An 18,138-nucleotide genomic window follows, 5' to 3' on the forward strand; every position below is an offset into this window, starting at 1 on the left:
TTTAGAAATGCACTCCGATGAAACATAAATTGAAAGTTTTCAGCTCTGTGCTGAAACTGACAGAATGAGCACAAATTCAGCCCAAAGCTGAATCATGACTCTTTAACAATCCACCACAACTGGACACTTCCTAGCCTAGCTCAAGCAAAGCACACAGAATTAATTCAGTATTAATTTACAGAAGCAACCATGGTCGGAGAGAGCAAACCAAAATCTGCAAACAAAGCGTTTTCCTAAGCATGTTGAGGGAAACTTCAGTCAAACAGATTCACTGCACCCAGATGACTTGTCAATCGTCTGCTTATCATCTTCAGTGTCTTTCCATCCTTTGGATTGGCTTCTGATGTCAATCTTTTGTCCTACAGTTATCACACTTGCCCTTGAATCTTCTCCATCACTCGAGGCAGAACTGGAATTTTCATTTTTGCTATCAGTGAATGATAGTCCAGACTCCATTTTAGACCCAGAAAAACTTGCTGGTTGCTCCACAAACATATCAGTGGAATTTTTATCCTCGTCCAACTGCCTCGAGAAGCTTTCTTCTACCTCACTTGATGACTCAATGTCATCGTCGTCAGCTTCTTCATCACTGCCAGTGCTGAAATGGGCATGATCATCATAGTCCGATGGTGCCTGTCTCAGCTCACAGCTGGTCTCCATGTCGTGCTGACTGTCAAATTCCTCATCGGTTTCAGTTTGGTGACCAGATGAATGAGACGACATGGGTGAATATTCTCCACCTGAAGTCTCTTCACGGTCTCGCAGCGTTTTCGTGATTAGGGTTTTGAGCAAGTTCATTACTTGTACAGCATGCATCAAGGCTGTCAGTGGATCAGACATCTGACAAGGGGAAAAAACGTTCAATTATGTCAAACAAATTTGGAAACACAGTAGCCAAACATGAATCTACTACCATCAAGTGAACATGTAAGGCTACAATAATATTTCCTGATTTTAAAAGCGAATCATTTTATTGCATAGCTTCTCCTTTTGCAATAAAAAAAGACTTTGATATGTTAAGAAATAATGGAAATATACCTGAGTCATGTTTGGAGAAAAGACCATTGCAATATTTCTAGCGTTCATTTTATTTGAATCTTCTTCCTCGACAACATCAGCCATAAGACCAACAGCCCAAGAGAGCAATGCAGCCTCAGTTGGCTTTAATTGCTTAACAAGCTCAACAGATTCTTCCTCGGTGTTACATTGCAGAACTTGTTCAGGAGAAAGCCCATCCAGCACCCCGGAAGGAAGCTCTCTAAACCAGGCTTTTATAAGGCCTGCTAAACAATGGACATCAATATCATCAGGCACAATGCCCCTGTTCAGCTGGTCCCTCACATGCTCCTCCTGGCTATTTTCTGGGTTTATGCGGAAAATCCCTTCTGCCTAGAAAACCACCCAAAATAAAAAGCAAAATTCATTCAATATTGAAATGTAAGCATAAAATCCCAACTATTTGAATGTCAAATGGTATTATAATCAGTACCTTTAGACCGCCTTGCGAATATAATCTATCCTGCATCAGCAAGAGAATTGTGGGAACACTATTTCCTTTCGAATCATAAGAACATTGCATTGATTCTGCTGAGACACCAAACACACTGGCACTGCAAATCATAGAAACCACACAATAAACTGAGAAAATAAGAAATCTATACAAATGGACTAGTGACAACAAAAAACAAACTATGCAAGAAAATTGAACAGAAGAGTACACAAAAGCTATTAAATATAAGTAATCATTCCCATTATCTTTCTTTCTCTAGCTATGGAAACTTCAATGGGTATGAAATATCCTGAAACAGTCCCCAATTTTAGATATTAAGAAAAAATTGAGCAGCTGAAGCAAATTGAATTTAACAAAAGAAGATTTTATTCGCATGGAGTAGCTGGAGATAAGTAAAATGAACTTCATTTCATTCCATAAACCTAGAAAATTTAAACTGGAGTTTAACCATCTGTCTTCCTCAGAAGCTTTAAGAAGGTTTCCTGTAGTAAAACCCCACCTGGAGGACCAAAAAGGAGAAAGTTTAGCCCAACTGAAGCTAAAAATCTCAGCTTATTTTCAAATCTCCCCTTTGAACTTTGAAGAGCCAGAGCAAACACAAGTTTGCATCTTTCTCCCTCTCAGATCTAGACCCTCACGCCCCCCAACAAAAATGAAACCCCGTTCAAATTTCACCAATTTGAAGTCACCTTCCCCAAAACAGAAATAAAAAAGACGGAAGATGAAGAAAACTAAGTACCTAGCACTTGGAACTCGACAAGGGATCTCAACCTCAAACTCAACAGGAAGACCCAGAAAGCCATTGAAGCGATCAAAAGTGACATGAGTTATATGCTGAACGTTAGTGGGCCAGCCAATGTCCATGTGATGGAGGGTGCTGCTTGTTGGGATGACATCATCTCCTCCATCTTCAATGCGGCAAGCCACAAGAGATTTCCTTATAGCTGTCAATACAAATGCCATCATAGACAGCTGCTGGTTCTGCACTTGCTCTTGATGATCTTGTAATTCACTCCTTTTCGTCCCTTTCGTTCCCTTACCACCAACACCACCGCCACATCCACCTCCCTTTGTCACCATTACAAGACCTGTCATTTCAGCTATAGAGAAGTATGTAAAGAAAGAAAAAGAAGAGAGAAGAGAAGAAGGTGTTTGTTATTTCTGAAGTTTGAAGCTCTTAGCTCGCTTCCTCTCTTTCTTACAAAGTTTGTAGTTCAAACGGCCACTCGTTTCAAATTTTAGAAGGTCTCTCTCTCTCTCTCTCTCTCTCTCTCTCTTGTTTACTTGTATAATTTAACTTTATCTGTATCCTTTCTTTTGACGTTTTTGACTTCATTGCTTGCTGATATTACCGTTAATGCCATTCAACAAATCCCATCGAATTTCATTAAATTCTCTAATCAACTCTTTAATTGCTCATGGCCATACTTTTATTGCCTTCTGGCTGAGATTTTAATTAGGCCTTATACACTAAAATATAATACATTTTAGTTATTTTTTAAAATATTTTTTATTAAAATAGTATTTTTTATTATTTTTTAAATTTTATTTTTAATACAGTACATTAAAACAATCTAAAATATATGGAATACGTGCGTTCTGATTCCTTCAAGAAAACATCATTTTACTTGTGTGCGAGATTAGATTGTCTTAGCTACTGCTGTCTCATCTGATGTGTCCGAAGGTCGGTGGGGGTGGTGGGCCTGGCTATAGAGTAAAAACCAAAGAGAACAAGTATAGAAGCGGAAAATTCGTCGAGCCCGTGATACAAATTATTGCTCAATCGTTCCAAAACATGGGAAAGTCCATTCCAGGAATTCGTTTTCATGAAACAAAAAGCTAAAAGTGCTTGGTAATTTATCGTCGTGCATGTATTCATATTTTACTGGATTTGCACAGGAAGGTAGACTTGGAAGATATTTTTCATGGGATCTATCGGTTATTACAAGAAAACGTAGGGTTAATTGGTATTTTTATATATTTTTTTAATACTATGTATTTATTAAATTACTCTTAAAAAAAACATTTTACTCATGTCAATGGGCTTTTGAGTTTTTTTAATTTTTATATTGTGAAATTACTCAAATGCCCCTAACAATTTTTTTTAGCCATGGATGCAAGGGCACTTTAGTTATTTTATTATGGCTTTTTTGTTATTTTCATGTAGGGTCAAGGATAATCAGGGTTTTTTTTATATATATATAATTTAAATTAAAAAAGCCTAGCGTGTGACTAGCACATGCCAACACGTGCGTGTTGCCCGTGCTTTTTGAGTAGCGCGTACGGCTTTAAAACAACTTTGAATGTCTTCATCTAAGACGATGTTCGATGCGCATCCCCACCTCATCATCATGATGAGAGCATTTTATTAGAAGACTAGTGGTTGAGCTTTGGCCACATATTTTTTTCTTCTTTATTTCCTTTTTTTCCCTTCAATTAAAAACATGTTAGTTATTGCAAAAAAAAAAAAGTTTGGTTATTTGTTTGTTGAATCAAATTAAGTCCGCATTCTTCAAATTACAATGTATTTGGTCTTGAATTCTTTATTGGATTTTTTTTTATTTCATTAATTGACATTTAATTTTTATATTAAATTTAGTTGTCATTCTTTTAATTGCTTTGTGTTTGGTTTCGAATCCTTTATTGAAATATATATTTTTTTCAATTTCATCCTCTAACATTTGATTTTTATATCAAGTTATATCATCATTCTCCTAATTGTTATTTTTAGTTTTTCTTATTATTTTTTAATTGAAATTATTTTTCAATTTCATCCCATATGATTTGGTTTTATTTTGTTATGTGAAATTTGGTTTTCATTCTTTTCAAATCTATATATTTTTTTTTATTTAATTTTATCCTTAGTTATTTTGATCGGTTGAGAATTTGACATTATTGTTTTTAGGTTTACCTTTTATGCTGAGATTTAGCCTTATGATACATATCACAAGTTTTGAAGGTTGGATCGGGTTGCCTTCAATAATTTTTAATTTCATCTATCATCATTGGTTTTGTTGGAAATTAGTAATTTTTTTTTTTTTTTTTTTACCTTTCCTTTCTATAGAGTTATCTTGTTATCATGTCTCAAGACATAAATTTATCAAGTTCACTAGGTTTGACTCAAGCTTTTTTTTTTTGGTTGCTTTTTATTTATTTTTTTATAATCTCACCCTTTAATTTGATGTTGATTTGAGAATTGATATTCGTAATTTTACTTCCACGACATTACTCAGGCCCACAACTAGGTTATAGATTTGGTTTATTTTTTTTCTCAAGCTAGATGATAAAAAATTTATAATGTTTGGTTCCTTCAAATGATATATTTTTAAAAATTAACCTATAAGCTAGCCCAAACAGACTCTAATCAATTTTTTTTTGTTTTTTAAATTATTTTATTTTGAATTTTTTCATTCATCATTTTATTTGTTGGGAATTGAGATTCATATATTTTTCTTTTTTTTTATGCATTATCTCATTCCTATTTAATTTTTATTTTATTAAAAAAATAAGACCATTGAGATATTTTAGAAACATTGTAAAGATATATTTCCATAATACTGGCAAGTGTTCATTCTTTACATTGAATTATTCTTTTTTTTAATTTTATTTGTTGTCAATTTTTTTTTTCTAATTATATTATTAAATTAATCAAACTAATTAAACTCATTAAAATCAATGACTGAAATCTCATAACATATCACAAGCCATCTATTTAGTAGTTTTAACTATGAAAGAAATATAGACTTAATTATTTACTTGAATATATATATACATGAGAATTCTTGTATGGACCTATGAGAAGGCATTTTTTTAAAATAAAAAAAATAAAGGCTTAAGAGCCCGTGAAAATTAAACCAAACGAGTAAATGTAATCAGTTGATATAGTACAAAATTAAATACAATCCTGAAAGAGAGGCATTGGGTGGTCCTAATTAATGAGATTTTTAGATGATCCAAAATTAGCTACCCAATCTACTGTCGACTTGATTTCTTTGTACACGTGTTGTAAAGGCCTTTGTTTGACAATACATGCAAATCATTTATCTCTAGAGAGAGACTTAATTAATTAAACGTTAAGGTAAATTAAGTAAAAGTTGTTGAAAGTTAACTTCTACTTATTGTATCTCTCACACACAAAAAAAAAAAAAATCGAATTATGATATGTGTGTATTTTTGTATTTTTTTTTAATATTTTAATATACTAATAACAAAAATGATTTTTTAAAAATACACAACTATCTTTAAAATAATACAAAAGTTAGAGCAGTAATAGAATAGGAGCATGCTCGTGTCCTTGTTTTGGTGATGGGATAGCCGTTGTTTCGTCATGCCATTTTCCACGAAAAAGCTTACATTTATGGCAGTTTATTGCCTCTGAAAGAGAGAGCCGAGGGAGGAGTATAGTGCTGAAAGGACCGTTGTGTTTCATGCATTGGACGGTCCATCATATCAGGACACAGATTTTATATTTCCAACAACGATGGAGTTCTTTTTAGGTCATCCTCGTGATTAAAGGAAAGAGACAATTAATAAAAAAGTATATCACTGCTTTTTATTTTCTTCTTCCTTTGTAAATGTGTTTTGCTTTACCTAGAACCCTACCTAGATTATCCCCACAATTCTCTTGGCCTCGGCGCCGAGTCTACCGGCACCCGGTTGGGAGATGGCGTCTTTTATAGAATCTTTACATTCTGTTTTCTAATATATATAAAAAATAAAATCAGTGGTTGAATATAAATAATCATGTGTGTATTTTCAATGGCTTAAGAACTTAATTTATAATTAAGGGAAAAAATAGCTCAATTAAACATGCTATTAAAACTATGTTAATTTTGTCCTTGGAAACCTTACTTGTAGCTATGGATTAAAAACATTTTGGTAATACATGCTGTTGAAATTACGATTTGATGTTATAACGTTGAAGACCCGTTTTAAAAGCTCAAGAGCATCAAATGGTGATTCTCCAAGTAACGGTTGAAATTACTTTTTCTCCCCAATGAAAAAGTAGTGGGAAATTTTCAATTTAGTCCCTATCATATTCATATTCATATCTCTGTCAATGGATATTTAGAAGCTAGTGCAAGATAGAATCTCTTAGCAGTAGTTGACGATGGATATTTAGAAGGATAATGTTCTTTATTGTCAATTATATTCAAGGTGAAATTGATAAAATCAAAAACTCTAAAACTCAACTGATATTTAGATAATACATTAAGGTTCAATTGAGTTTTTTTTTTTTTTTTCTAAGTTTATTTGGGTGGTGTTTAACATTGTGGTTAACTATGGTTTTGAAAAATTTTAAATTTCTTTTACTTCAAATTATTTTTGTATTTTTTAAAATTTTGATATTCTAATATCAAAAAAATATTAAAAAAACACTTTTAAAAAATCTAATTTTAAAGTCATTTCAAATAAAAAAACACTTTACTAACACCCACAAACCATTTCGTCAACTCCAAATATAAAAAAATTGACCCAAAAACCTAAAACAAACTGGGTTGAATTTGGCTTTGTCTACTTAAATGTGTTTTTTCATGCAACATTGAAGCTCTAAACAATCACCATGAAGCTTTTTTCATCTTATGAAATCTGTAAACATCAAGAAAACTCATTTTGGTGGTTATAAAATGAAGTGAACGATGACTTTTTTTTTCATCAGTGTAACCTGGCAACCCTGTTCATCTCATTTCTCTAATTAAGAACTAAAAAACAACACAAGTGAACTTGTGTATAAAAATTAATTTTTTAAAATTTAAAGAAATCTAAATTGTATAAATTGTATTATTTTAAAAGATCAAGAACCTAAGCCTATTTATATGTAATCTCTAGCACACCACCTATGTTTGATGTCTTTTTCATTTTGGTCCCTCTTTTTTCAATTTCACCTTCCATCAAGAAATCAAAAGCAATAAACCTTTAATTTGGATCAAATCTCACAAAATAAAACTTAGATGATGAAAATAAATTTCTAGAAAAAAAACAATAAATCCACGTTGTTATGCGTGTCTAGACAGTGCAAATCCACAGTAATTAAGCCTAGCCTTTTAGTATATTCTACAATATTTTAATGTATCAGTTTTTTTCTAAAATAAAAAACCTCGATTCATCAAATTGCAGGGGCAGAATAAAAATAATAAAAAAAACGTAAATATAAACCCTAAAACAGAGAATAGAGGCGGTGAAATAAAGATATGGTTTTCTACCTTTAGAGACAAGTTTTAATTATGAAAATGCGGGGTTGCATAATAATGTCCCCGTTGCTTCACCTTCAAAAAGGCCATTTTCTCCATAAAGTCATTAAAGTTTATTTGCATACACAAAAAGAAAGGAAGCGAGCCAGGCGTCTAAACCATCTTTAGAGAAGGAGCGTTAGCAGACCAGATTAATCCTTGCTTGTCTTGTAGCCTAATGCATTAATTTTTGGTCACGTAAATAATAACAATAATAATTAATAATAATAATAATTACACGGGCCCCACGAAAAGGGACCTTGTCCAATCGGAGGCGGGTGAATCTCCCACTCTCTCTCTCTCTCCACCACCTGGGCAGTGGCTAGTCGTAGCAGTATTTGAATTTCAAAAACACTGCGCAGATGTAAAAGTATTTGATCGTTACGGTCCTCTTTTTCTGTCTCCTTGCATTTTAGTTTTTTTTAGTTACTTTAGTTGAAACATCATTATCTTTGTATTTTTCAAAGATGATTTTCAGACAAATATATCTATGCTGCCCCTTGAGAAGATTATATATATTATTATTATAGAAAACAAAGAGAAACCGTGTAATAAGAAGCACAGTATTATATATATATATATATATATATATATATATATATATATTGTACTGAGAGCTTCTTCTACGTTGCATTGATGATTATGTGGGCGTCCATCATTTTGTACAAATTAATAACTACCCCATAAAGTTAACGCGCCCAGCCCAAATATGATAGGGAGGAAGATTGTTTTTTTTAAGGATAATCATTTCGGGTTCCAATTTTCAAGCCTGGATTCCGTGGCTAGAGAAATTACGGATTTAATATTTTTGATTTGGTCGGATTAAAATAAATAATTAAATTAAATTTTGATTTTTAAGTTTTTGAACCAAATAAAAAATCAGTTCAAGCCAATTTAATTTCGATTTAATTTAGTTTTTTCTCTACCAAACCAATTCAAACCAAAATTATTCTAGTGAGTTTTTTCTAGGCTTTTTATTGATCATATTTTTCAATACTTTTATTTTTTAAACTAAATTAAAGCATCTTCGGCACAAACAGGGAGAAACAAAACTAAAGAGTGTTTCTAGAATTAAACTGATTGAATCCATATTTAACCCCTCAAAAGGATAGATCCTGATAAATCATAGCCTCTCCTCTTTTTTGGTGCAGGTTCGGACGACAAGAGCCAAGCCCAAGATCAGGAGTGGCACGAGTTGCTGCAAGATCTTAATCAAAAACCCAGGCTTCTCATCTTTAGGGTTTGTTCCTCCCAAACCTTGTGTTACGTTGAGGCGATTCATTGAGACTGTTGTTACATCTATCTCACAACATACTTTTCCATCATCTCTCTAGCATCATCACTCTAACTCGTATTTTCAAAATTATTTGTTGCATCTTTTCCAGTAAAATAAACGAGAAAGTTCATACAAGGAACTCGGATTAAAAGAACTAATTCAATTCATAAGCTTAAGCTTAAGCTAATAGGTGATGTTTCAATATATAATTTATATTATTTTCTAATAATAATGCTAAAGTTGTATTAATAAAACAATAATAACATAAAAATATGATAAAACAATTGAGACCCAGCTATTGCTACTGTAGCAGGAATCATGACGGAGTTCCATTGATTTTTATCCCATGATTTATTTATTTTTCTTTTTTAAAAAACAGTATTTTCAATGTTTTTGTTACTCTTGAGCTGTGATTTATAGCGGTGGATATTTTAACAAATTGAATTTCAATGCCTTGCTTCACTGTTAATCCTAAACATAGTAATTGAAATCAATTTTAAACTTTTTAACAGATGAAATCAATCTTTAGCATTTCAAAACCAGCTGTTAGTGTTATGATTTTGATAGCGATACAGCAGACACTTAACAGCTGACATGCAAGTTGAGATCTTAATATGTGCAATAATGGCAACTACAAAGTCAACCAATCAAAAAATAAAATAATTCTTTTACTTTGCAATTTCTAGCATATTTGGGTGATATATAATAGCTATTTTTTAAAAAAAAAATTATTAAGAAATATAACAAAATATTATATGTACGTATTATAATTTCTCAATGAATGAGATAATTAATTTTGATTGAAATTGTCAATTATTTCAAGAAAAAATGCTGGCCATGACACAATTATCATGGCATGGGACAAGGAAGGTGTTGTTATTATACCTCAAATGATGAATGGACTCCGAGATTTGGCTCCTAACTTGGTAAACCATCATTGAGTGTTTATTTGGAGTATGGTAATTGATGTTTTTTTTAAATATTTTTTTTGTTATAGATATATTAAAATAATATTTTTATTATTTTTTAAATTTATTTTTAATATTAATATATCAAAAAAATATTTTTTTATTTTTTAAATAGAATATGAAAAATATTTTTTTATTTTTTAAAAAATACAATTGAATCACAATACTAAAAATCATCATAATTAAAACAAAATATGAATATATAGAAAAATGTTTTCATATTCTAATTATTATTTACTAGTTATTTTGACCTTTGTTATCGGATGTCCTTTGCCTTTTTTATAATTCTTTATAAAAAATGGGAATTTTATTAAAAACAAATATTTTAATAGAAAAAATAACTAGTAATACCTTATTAATTATTTTATAGAATAATTTATATATGCTCTAGTGAATGAAGGATGTAAGAAGATAAAATAAGGAAAGCATAAATTTCCAATACAAACAAATTAGACTATAGGATTATTCTGAAATAAAAAATAGTTGAGATGTAGCATTAATTTTCATTAATTTTACCGTTCCTTGTATCTCAAGTAATTTTTCAAAGCTATATATGGAGATGACTCTTTAATTACTATATACGCCTCATCCATCTGTACCCACCGTTGTTGCTGGTAAAGATTATAGCTGATAAGATCTGGAAGGTAATTGCCCCATTTTATCATTTGTTTTGACCTGGAAAAGGTCGGCTGTCATGATATTGCGTGCTTGACAAAGGTCATCGTATTCACAGCATGGATCGATTGTGTTATCTCTGGATCTTAGATGGGAAAGATTCCATTTCACTGCTATAAAAGGAAGAGCTATACTGTAATTGTAATCTTAGTATTTCTTAAGAAGGAATTAGCTGGAGTGCTCGATCAAGGTCGACTAAGATCGATATGAAGATAGGCTCCTTAATCTTTGCTTGTGTAAGTAGTAGTAGTCTTGACTGTTTCTGGGTTTTGTCAGGCTGCAGGTGGGGTTGAGGGAGAAATTCTACAAGATACCTTTAATCTCACTTGGAGACGCGTTGCCTGCAAAGCTATTGAGAACGCATTTTCATGGCTGCTTCGTCGGGGTAAGCAATACTCAAGCAATGCAGTCTTCTGGGTTTTTGTAATACTCGCAGTTTTCTCCATGCATGCACGCACATGCTGCCAAAAGCAACATATATATATATAGATCTATATATTGCAATGCTTTTTCTCTTTTTTTGTTTTGTTTTTAAGAATAAAAGGAATTATACATTCACTGTATAATTGCAGGTGTAGTATTAGATTCTTACAGGGCAACACATAAATTCAAATTAAACAAAATGTGTGATCGGTGTATATAATTACAGAGAGGATCTCTTAACATCTTTCCTAAGAACACATTAGGTTTAGCATATGTGACCGGTTTATATATTTCCACAGTATTAGAGCAAAAAAATTGCTGGCACCTCCTTGCTAGCACAATTGACAGAAGGATCTTGTGTGAACAGGCGGTGGACATGGATAAGCATTTAAAGATCTACCTGTTTCTAATTAATTTCCTAATAATTTGCATTGATTGAGATGTAACATGGATCGGAACTTGATTAAATCCTGCAGGCAGGGTTGCGATGCCTCTGTTTTAGTAAACTCAACAGCAAATAACACCGCGGAGAAAGATGCAATTCCAAATCTGTCTTTGGCAGGCTTTGATACACATGTCCAGGAAAGGTATCTTAAGCTGATATTTTGGCCTTGTCTGCTAGGGACTCGGTTGCCTTCCAGGTACTACAAAATACTAGTCTTTCTACTCAATCCACTGGCACATTTAATAATTTTACCGACAAAATATTCTGTCGATATTTACTTTAATATATCATAGGTGAGTATTTCTTGATTGGATTACAGATAAAAACTAGCCTTCAAAAAAAACTTATTAATAATTTTTAATCTATCAAAAAATTTATTGGTAATAAAAAAAAACGAGTGATTTTATAGACAAATAATATATGTCAAGAAAAATTCTCACTATAATTCTATCGGTAACGATAATGTTTATAAAAACTTACACGTTATTGTATTGTTTGATTTTTTTTATTTTGATTAAATTAATTCTCTCGATTTAGAAGTAAGCGATAAAGTTATATTTATTAGTGTTTACCGATGAAGTTAGCAATAGGCAAATTTAATGAGTAAATATCATCATAAAATACCAATAAAAAAAATCTATTTTAATTTTCTGGTAGCCATTATTATCATGCATATTATAACAGCAAGTTGAAATAGAACTCATACTTTCGCATTCTTTCAAGTTTCACGCCTTCTCAAACTCGGTCCCAACAACTTTGGCACGCGTGCAGTTCAAAAACCCAGAGTTGTGGGTAGAAGATTGTCTCTGAAGCTTGGAGGCCTTGACAGACATTCCTTCCCCATTCTTCAATTTCTCGACGCTCCTTCAAAGTTTCAAGAGCAAAGGTCTCACTGTTCATGATCTAGTTGTACTATCAGGTATGGTATAAAGCAACGAAGCAGGAACTTAACACACAGTTAGTTTTCAAGAGCGATCACGTTCATTGAGCAGGAACTTGACGTGCTGAATACCATGCTGCATGCGGGGGGACACACCATTGGAGCAGGCCACCGCAACCTGGTCAGCAACCGGCTTTACAACTTCACAGGAAAAGGAGACGAAGACCCTTCCCTGAACCCAACATACGTTGCTTTCTTAAAAAACCCAAATGCAAAATTCTTAACGACGCAGCAACCACGGTAGAGATAGACCCTGGCAGCTCTCGGAATTTCGATACCGCTTACTTCGCTATACTTAAGCAGCGAGAGGGTCTCTTCCAATCCGATGCAGCCCTTCTAACAAACAGAACTCCGAACAAGATTGTTGGAGAGCTGCTTAACTCAAATGTTTTCTTCAGACAATCTGCGCAACCAATGAAGAGAATGGGAGCAATCGGGGTTCTTCATGGCACGTCAGGGGAGATCAGAAAGAAGTGTAGCGTTATCAATTCCTGAAAGTTTTTGTTTTCTTGTTTAAATAGTTTATTCCATATTACTTGGTGAGAGTATTTCACCATGTCAATTCGAACTAAGCTGTCATCTGTCACATGGTGTTACTGTCTTTTGCTGTTCCCATGAAAGGCAAGAAGCAAGAGAATAAGGATTGCTTGGTGATGGAACCAGAAACCCATTTATTACTTGGGTGGTTGTTCTCAACGTGCTTCAATAAATTATAAAGATGTTGTACTTACTACTTACAGATTATTTGTCCGTTGCAATTTCACCATTTAATAGGGCGTGACAGTCCCGTGAACCCAAACACGTTGGGATTAGATGTGAGAGCCTGAGTCCACGAGGGGTGAAATTAGATCCGGACGTGCTATGAATCTATTGCCATCTTTCGTCCTCGACACTTCAGACAGAGCATTTATATGAATGTATTTCAAATCCAGCCCTTTGCCACCCTAGTCGTGGATACTTCGGATAAGCATGGATGCTGGATCAGAAAATTACTCGAATCAAACATTATGAAAACACAGTCCTAACATCAAGCATTTCCGATTACTAAAAGAAATCAAACTACAGTCACTGCCTCGTTTCACCAAACACCTATTATCAAACCAGCTAATGAAAAGACACTTTAAATTTATAAATATAAATGGCTGAACGTATAGACACTGTATAACTTAAATTCTGAGGCAGAACGCTCCCTTTAGCCCCATATGATACACCAAGAAGTAATATAAAAAGCTCCAGGGATTGATGCACAGAAATTGCCACGGGGGACAAGATGGATTGATCCAAGAATCGGGTATTCAAGCAACATCAAGTATTAGCCATGGACTCAATTAGGAGCTGATAACCTTCTGGTACTGCTGTCTGTGTAAGCACACACTCTGCCAATGCTGGAACATCAGAATTGAGGTCTAGAAACTTGGCCAGAAATAGCAAGAGATGAAAATCAGATATTCTCTTCACAAATGGAAGATTCTTTGCACGGTCCAGATGACTCCTCAATGCTCTCATTGTCACTTGGGTAATCCTGTTCTCAATGGGGAAGGTTGTTGAAAGAGGGCCCTGCGTTAAATAATCCACGAGAAAAGTCATTGAACTTCTCCACAAGATGCAGCAGAAAAGATATACTATCCAGGATTGTGCTGTTTGTATCTTAGAAATTCATTATGGCATGAAAAAAAAGAATCAAAGGAATGAAAGGCTTCCAAGCAAAACCACCACTGAATATTAATGCTGTTCAATTTTCATTTTCCCCTAGTTAAGCCTGCATCTTTCTGTCAAAACCAGAGTTTTTTTTCCACGAATAAGAGAATACAATCTAGATTAAATATCAACTAATACTAACATAAGACGAATAGTATCATTCTCATGTCTCGGCCAAAAAAAGGAACAAGCAGTTCTGCACGTGTCATGCTCTAAAAAATATAAGTTCTTGAGATATCAAGAATTATTATGTAAACAACAAGCATGATCTAGCATCACCGATGAACTTACTCAGAACAGAAAATGCTAAACCATTCAAACTTTTAACTGTTGCATGAATTTGATATACAAGCCCCTCCCCCCCGGATTCAAATAACGGGGCAGTGAACTGACAAATGGCCCACTGATTATTGACCCATTTGTTTTCTTGGTGGATCTGAGCCATTTGTACACTTGAATTTCCAGAATGGAAATTGAATAAATGGCATCAAATAAATTTCAGGCATGAGACATCAATATTTATATCACACACGTCAGGGACTAAACAACTTGTAGTATATAGCCCTCTCATCCTATGAATGCTGTATGCTAGGAGGCTTGGTCCCACAGTAATTCATGCTGCAGGATAAGTGCTGCTTTTTCCCTCATTACTGTAATGTAGAAACACCATCTCAGCACATATTCTTCAAGACAATCAACAATATACCATGGAAAGTATATCACTTGTTTTATACAACTGCTAGATGACTTTGAATCTGATAAATATTTGGAAGGACTGAAAAGCACGTTTGAAAACTACTTTTTTGAAGAACCAAAGGAGACTGCTTCATACTCTAACCCAATCTCCCTCCAAGGCTTGCATGACTGCACATCTAAAACAGAATCCCTCACCTGGCACCACTTATGTCTCTAAACCATCCCTTCAAATGCTTCTCTTTGTTTTGAAGCAAGAATCATGCTCAGACCACCCTAAAAGAATCATGCTACACAAAATTTTTTTTTGGCTCTCTCACAATATGAAGCTCAAATACTCCAAATAATCATACCTTTCATGTATATGTTGGCAAACTAAATGCACCTCGACAACAAATATTCCATCTTGTTTTTGCATAAAATATAACACAACTGTAATTGTATAATGCCAGTAATAAAATAACCACAAACCCCCATCCAGAAAATATAATGATTTGTTGGATGCACGACATTGCCATCTTTGTTGTCTAGCATATTTATAGCTTGTAGACATCTCCACTCTTTGTAGTTATCAAATATGGTTGACCATTATTTCTCAATATTTGTTGAGCAAACTACCTATATGAGACCCTCAAACATCACATGATTAACTTGCTGGCCTTTAAAATTCCTCAACCCCGTGATTAACCTGATGGCTCTTACAATTCCTCAACCCCCCCCCCTCCTCACATGCGCAGACACTCACTCACACAAAGATAACTTGCACAAGGCACACCTATTAGATTCAGTGCAACCTCACTTTTGATAACACAAACAAAGAACATAGTCATCCAAGACCCAGTAAAAAGAAAAGGACCACGTAGGAAAATAAAAAAAGTTCACCTCTAGCAATCTGCACAAGTAAACTTGGAGGTAGAATGGTTTGAGTAAAAATTGATAACCAATTCCAATGACTCTAGCTTAGCCATTAACACATATATAGTTGCAGAAAGTCTAGAAAAAAGAGAGAATTTTTCCTCACAAAACAGATATATCCTTCTTGGAGCTTAGAAGTTTGTATTCACAAACCCCATAGCAAGATAACTAGCAATATCACCCCACATATAAAGAGAAAGGATCTTCAAAGCTTAGACTGCAAGTTGATATTCAAAAACTAGATGTACTTCAGTAAACATAACAAAGAAAAAAAAGTGAAAGCCAGCACTTCCTAAGTAATACTTTGTGCAAGCACGAGCAAGAGAATACGTGGGCAGCAAAATGTTAAGCCCTGACCCAAAAATAGAATCATATCCCAACTCCCTCTGAAGTACTCTAATTCATATGATAAGATGTTAATCATTTGGCTCTCAAACTCCATTCTTTTTTTCCCCTCATTTTATTTGCTTTCAACATTATCCGGAATGTTAAAACCCTTCCCCTCACTAAGAAATTGGATAAGTCAAGAAGCAGCTTAACTTGGTGAAATAGGGAACCTCCTAGCAAGTTCATAATTCAAAGCTACAAGTCAAAAGGTGTATTACAGTCAGCTTTCATGGACCATTTAGAACTTTTATCAAGTCAACTATCAATCAATGAAGAGAAGAGAAAACAAGAAAGCAACCAGTCAAGTATAAGAGCACAAATATAAAAACAATATCAAAAAACAAACAAACAAAGGCAATAACTAAAGAAGGCAAAAGACTGAGATGTAAAACATACCAGATGATCGAGAATCTTAATAACGACCAAGAAGAAATCATTATCAACCTCCTTAACATCCTTGCTACCAACAACCACATCTTTCTTCATTATAGACAACTTAGGATCCACATCTTCCCCAATCTCCGTCTCGAACCATCCTTCTTTAAACAACCTAATACACATATCACTCATCTGAAACGCCTCGAAGTGCACATCAGCTCCCCCGTCCTCATTCACCTCCAACTTCACCACCGCAGTAACCCACTCCTTCAACTCACTCTCAGCGTGCAGCTCCGCCGCCTGAAGAACCTCCCTATTCGACAAAGTATAATCCTTTTTGTCATGCATTATAGTCTGATTGAATATAAACCCCACTCTCCTCATCCCCAAGCCCGCCGCAATCGCGTCCACTATTTTTTCTTCATCAGAATCCCTCAAAAGCATCAAAATCTCTTCAGTACCCTGCTGCGGCAGCTCGTATATGAAATTGACTTCAACCTTCCCCTCCTCCGACACAGTTCCATACATAAACCCACCTCTTTTAACAGCAAACGCGAGCGTTTCATTAACATAATGCTGGAACGCATTAGCGCAATCGCGATCAAACGACACCGAATCGCAGTGGGGATTTTCTTGCCGGCCGACTCTCATCTGTTTGGCAATGAGATCGTCCATTGTCATCTTACGGCCGAAAGAACCAGCAGGGTGAACAGCGGGGCCCGCAATAGTTCTGTGGCCCTCGTAGGCTAAGAAAATAATGGAGCCGTGAGAGATGTTGAGGGAAGAGAGAAGGGTGTTAGGGTTTGACATGTCAGTGAATTGGAGGAGATCGGGAGGGGATTTGGCTAGGAGGAGGTTTTGGTTAGTGGAGAGGGTTTGGTTGTGGATAGGGATTTGGAGTTGGTTTTGGATTAGAGTTTTGAATTGGGAAATTGTGATGTTTGGGTTGTCGATAGAGACGCGTTCCAGCCCGTCTCTGCTGCGGATTCGAATCATCATCTTCTTGATCGATTGCTTTATGGAGATTGAGAGAGAGAGAGTTCTGAGCTTGAGAAGAAGAAGACAATTAATTGGGTTCCTTGCTTTGCTTTGCTTTGGCTGGGAGAGGGAGTGGGAGTGCTTTTCTGTATTTATATGTGATTGTTTGCTTGATGGGGAAGCCGGTCAAGAGGACACGCAAGTTATTTTTCCCCGGACAATGTATAAACGGTGTCGTTGTGTCCTTCGTTTATTTGCAGCTGCGATCCTGGAGCCCTTCGGAAACGCCGCCGTATTTATTTATTTTTCAAACAGCGGTCTTTTTTCAAATCTTTATTTAAAAAATCTATAATTTTGCATAATTAATGAATATATATATATATATATTGATTTATTTATTTTTAAATAAATCCGTCCTTTTATTTCGTTAAAGTTATAATTATAAAATAAACTAAAAAAAGTGTTTTATTGTTTGTTTTTTCCATAGATACTCTTATCTGGAATATAAAAAAACAATTAAAAAGAATGGTGATTTTCCTATAACTATAGATAAAATTCATTATTCACTGTAATAATGTGACGTTTATGGCTTTCCAAAAAAAAATTATTTGCTTTTAAATTA

General features: G+C 34.2%; 2 protein-coding genes and 1 pseudogene across 2 annotated transcripts; 1 reads left to right on the plus strand and 2 right to left on the minus strand.

The window, feature by feature from the left end:
- LOC118041420 (rho GTPase-activating protein 2) lies at positions 1-2,768 on the minus strand. The gene is made up of 4 exons (XM_035048743.2): positions 2,250-2,768; positions 1,490-1,610; positions 1,039-1,389; positions 1-840 (listed from the first exon to the last, which is right to left on the minus strand). The coding sequence occupies exons 1-4, from the start codon at positions 2,603-2,605 to the stop codon at positions 259-261; spliced, it is 1,410 nt and encodes a 469-aa protein (XP_034904634.1). The 5' UTR covers positions 2,606-2,768; the 3' UTR covers positions 1-258.
- Positions 2,769-9,867: 7,099 nt separating this feature from the next.
- On the plus strand, positions 9,868-13,487 carry LOC118041708 (peroxidase 30-like; annotated as a pseudogene).
- On the minus strand, positions 13,485-17,662 carry LOC118041419 (NPL4-like protein 1). The gene is made up of 2 exons (XM_035048742.2): positions 16,557-17,662; positions 13,485-14,024 (listed from the first exon to the last, which is right to left on the minus strand). Exons 1-2 carry the CDS (start codon positions 17,535-17,537, stop codon positions 13,773-13,775), a joined length of 1,233 nt encoding a protein of 410 aa, XP_034904633.1. The 5' UTR covers positions 17,538-17,662; the 3' UTR covers positions 13,485-13,772.
- Between the last annotated feature and the right edge of the window lie 476 nt (positions 17,663-18,138).

Source organism: Populus alba, chromosome 14 (assembly GCF_005239225.2).
Source record: "Populus alba chromosome 14, ASM523922v2, whole genome shotgun sequence".
NCBI classification, from domain to species: domain Eukaryota; kingdom Viridiplantae; phylum Streptophyta; class Magnoliopsida; order Malpighiales; family Salicaceae; genus Populus; species Populus alba.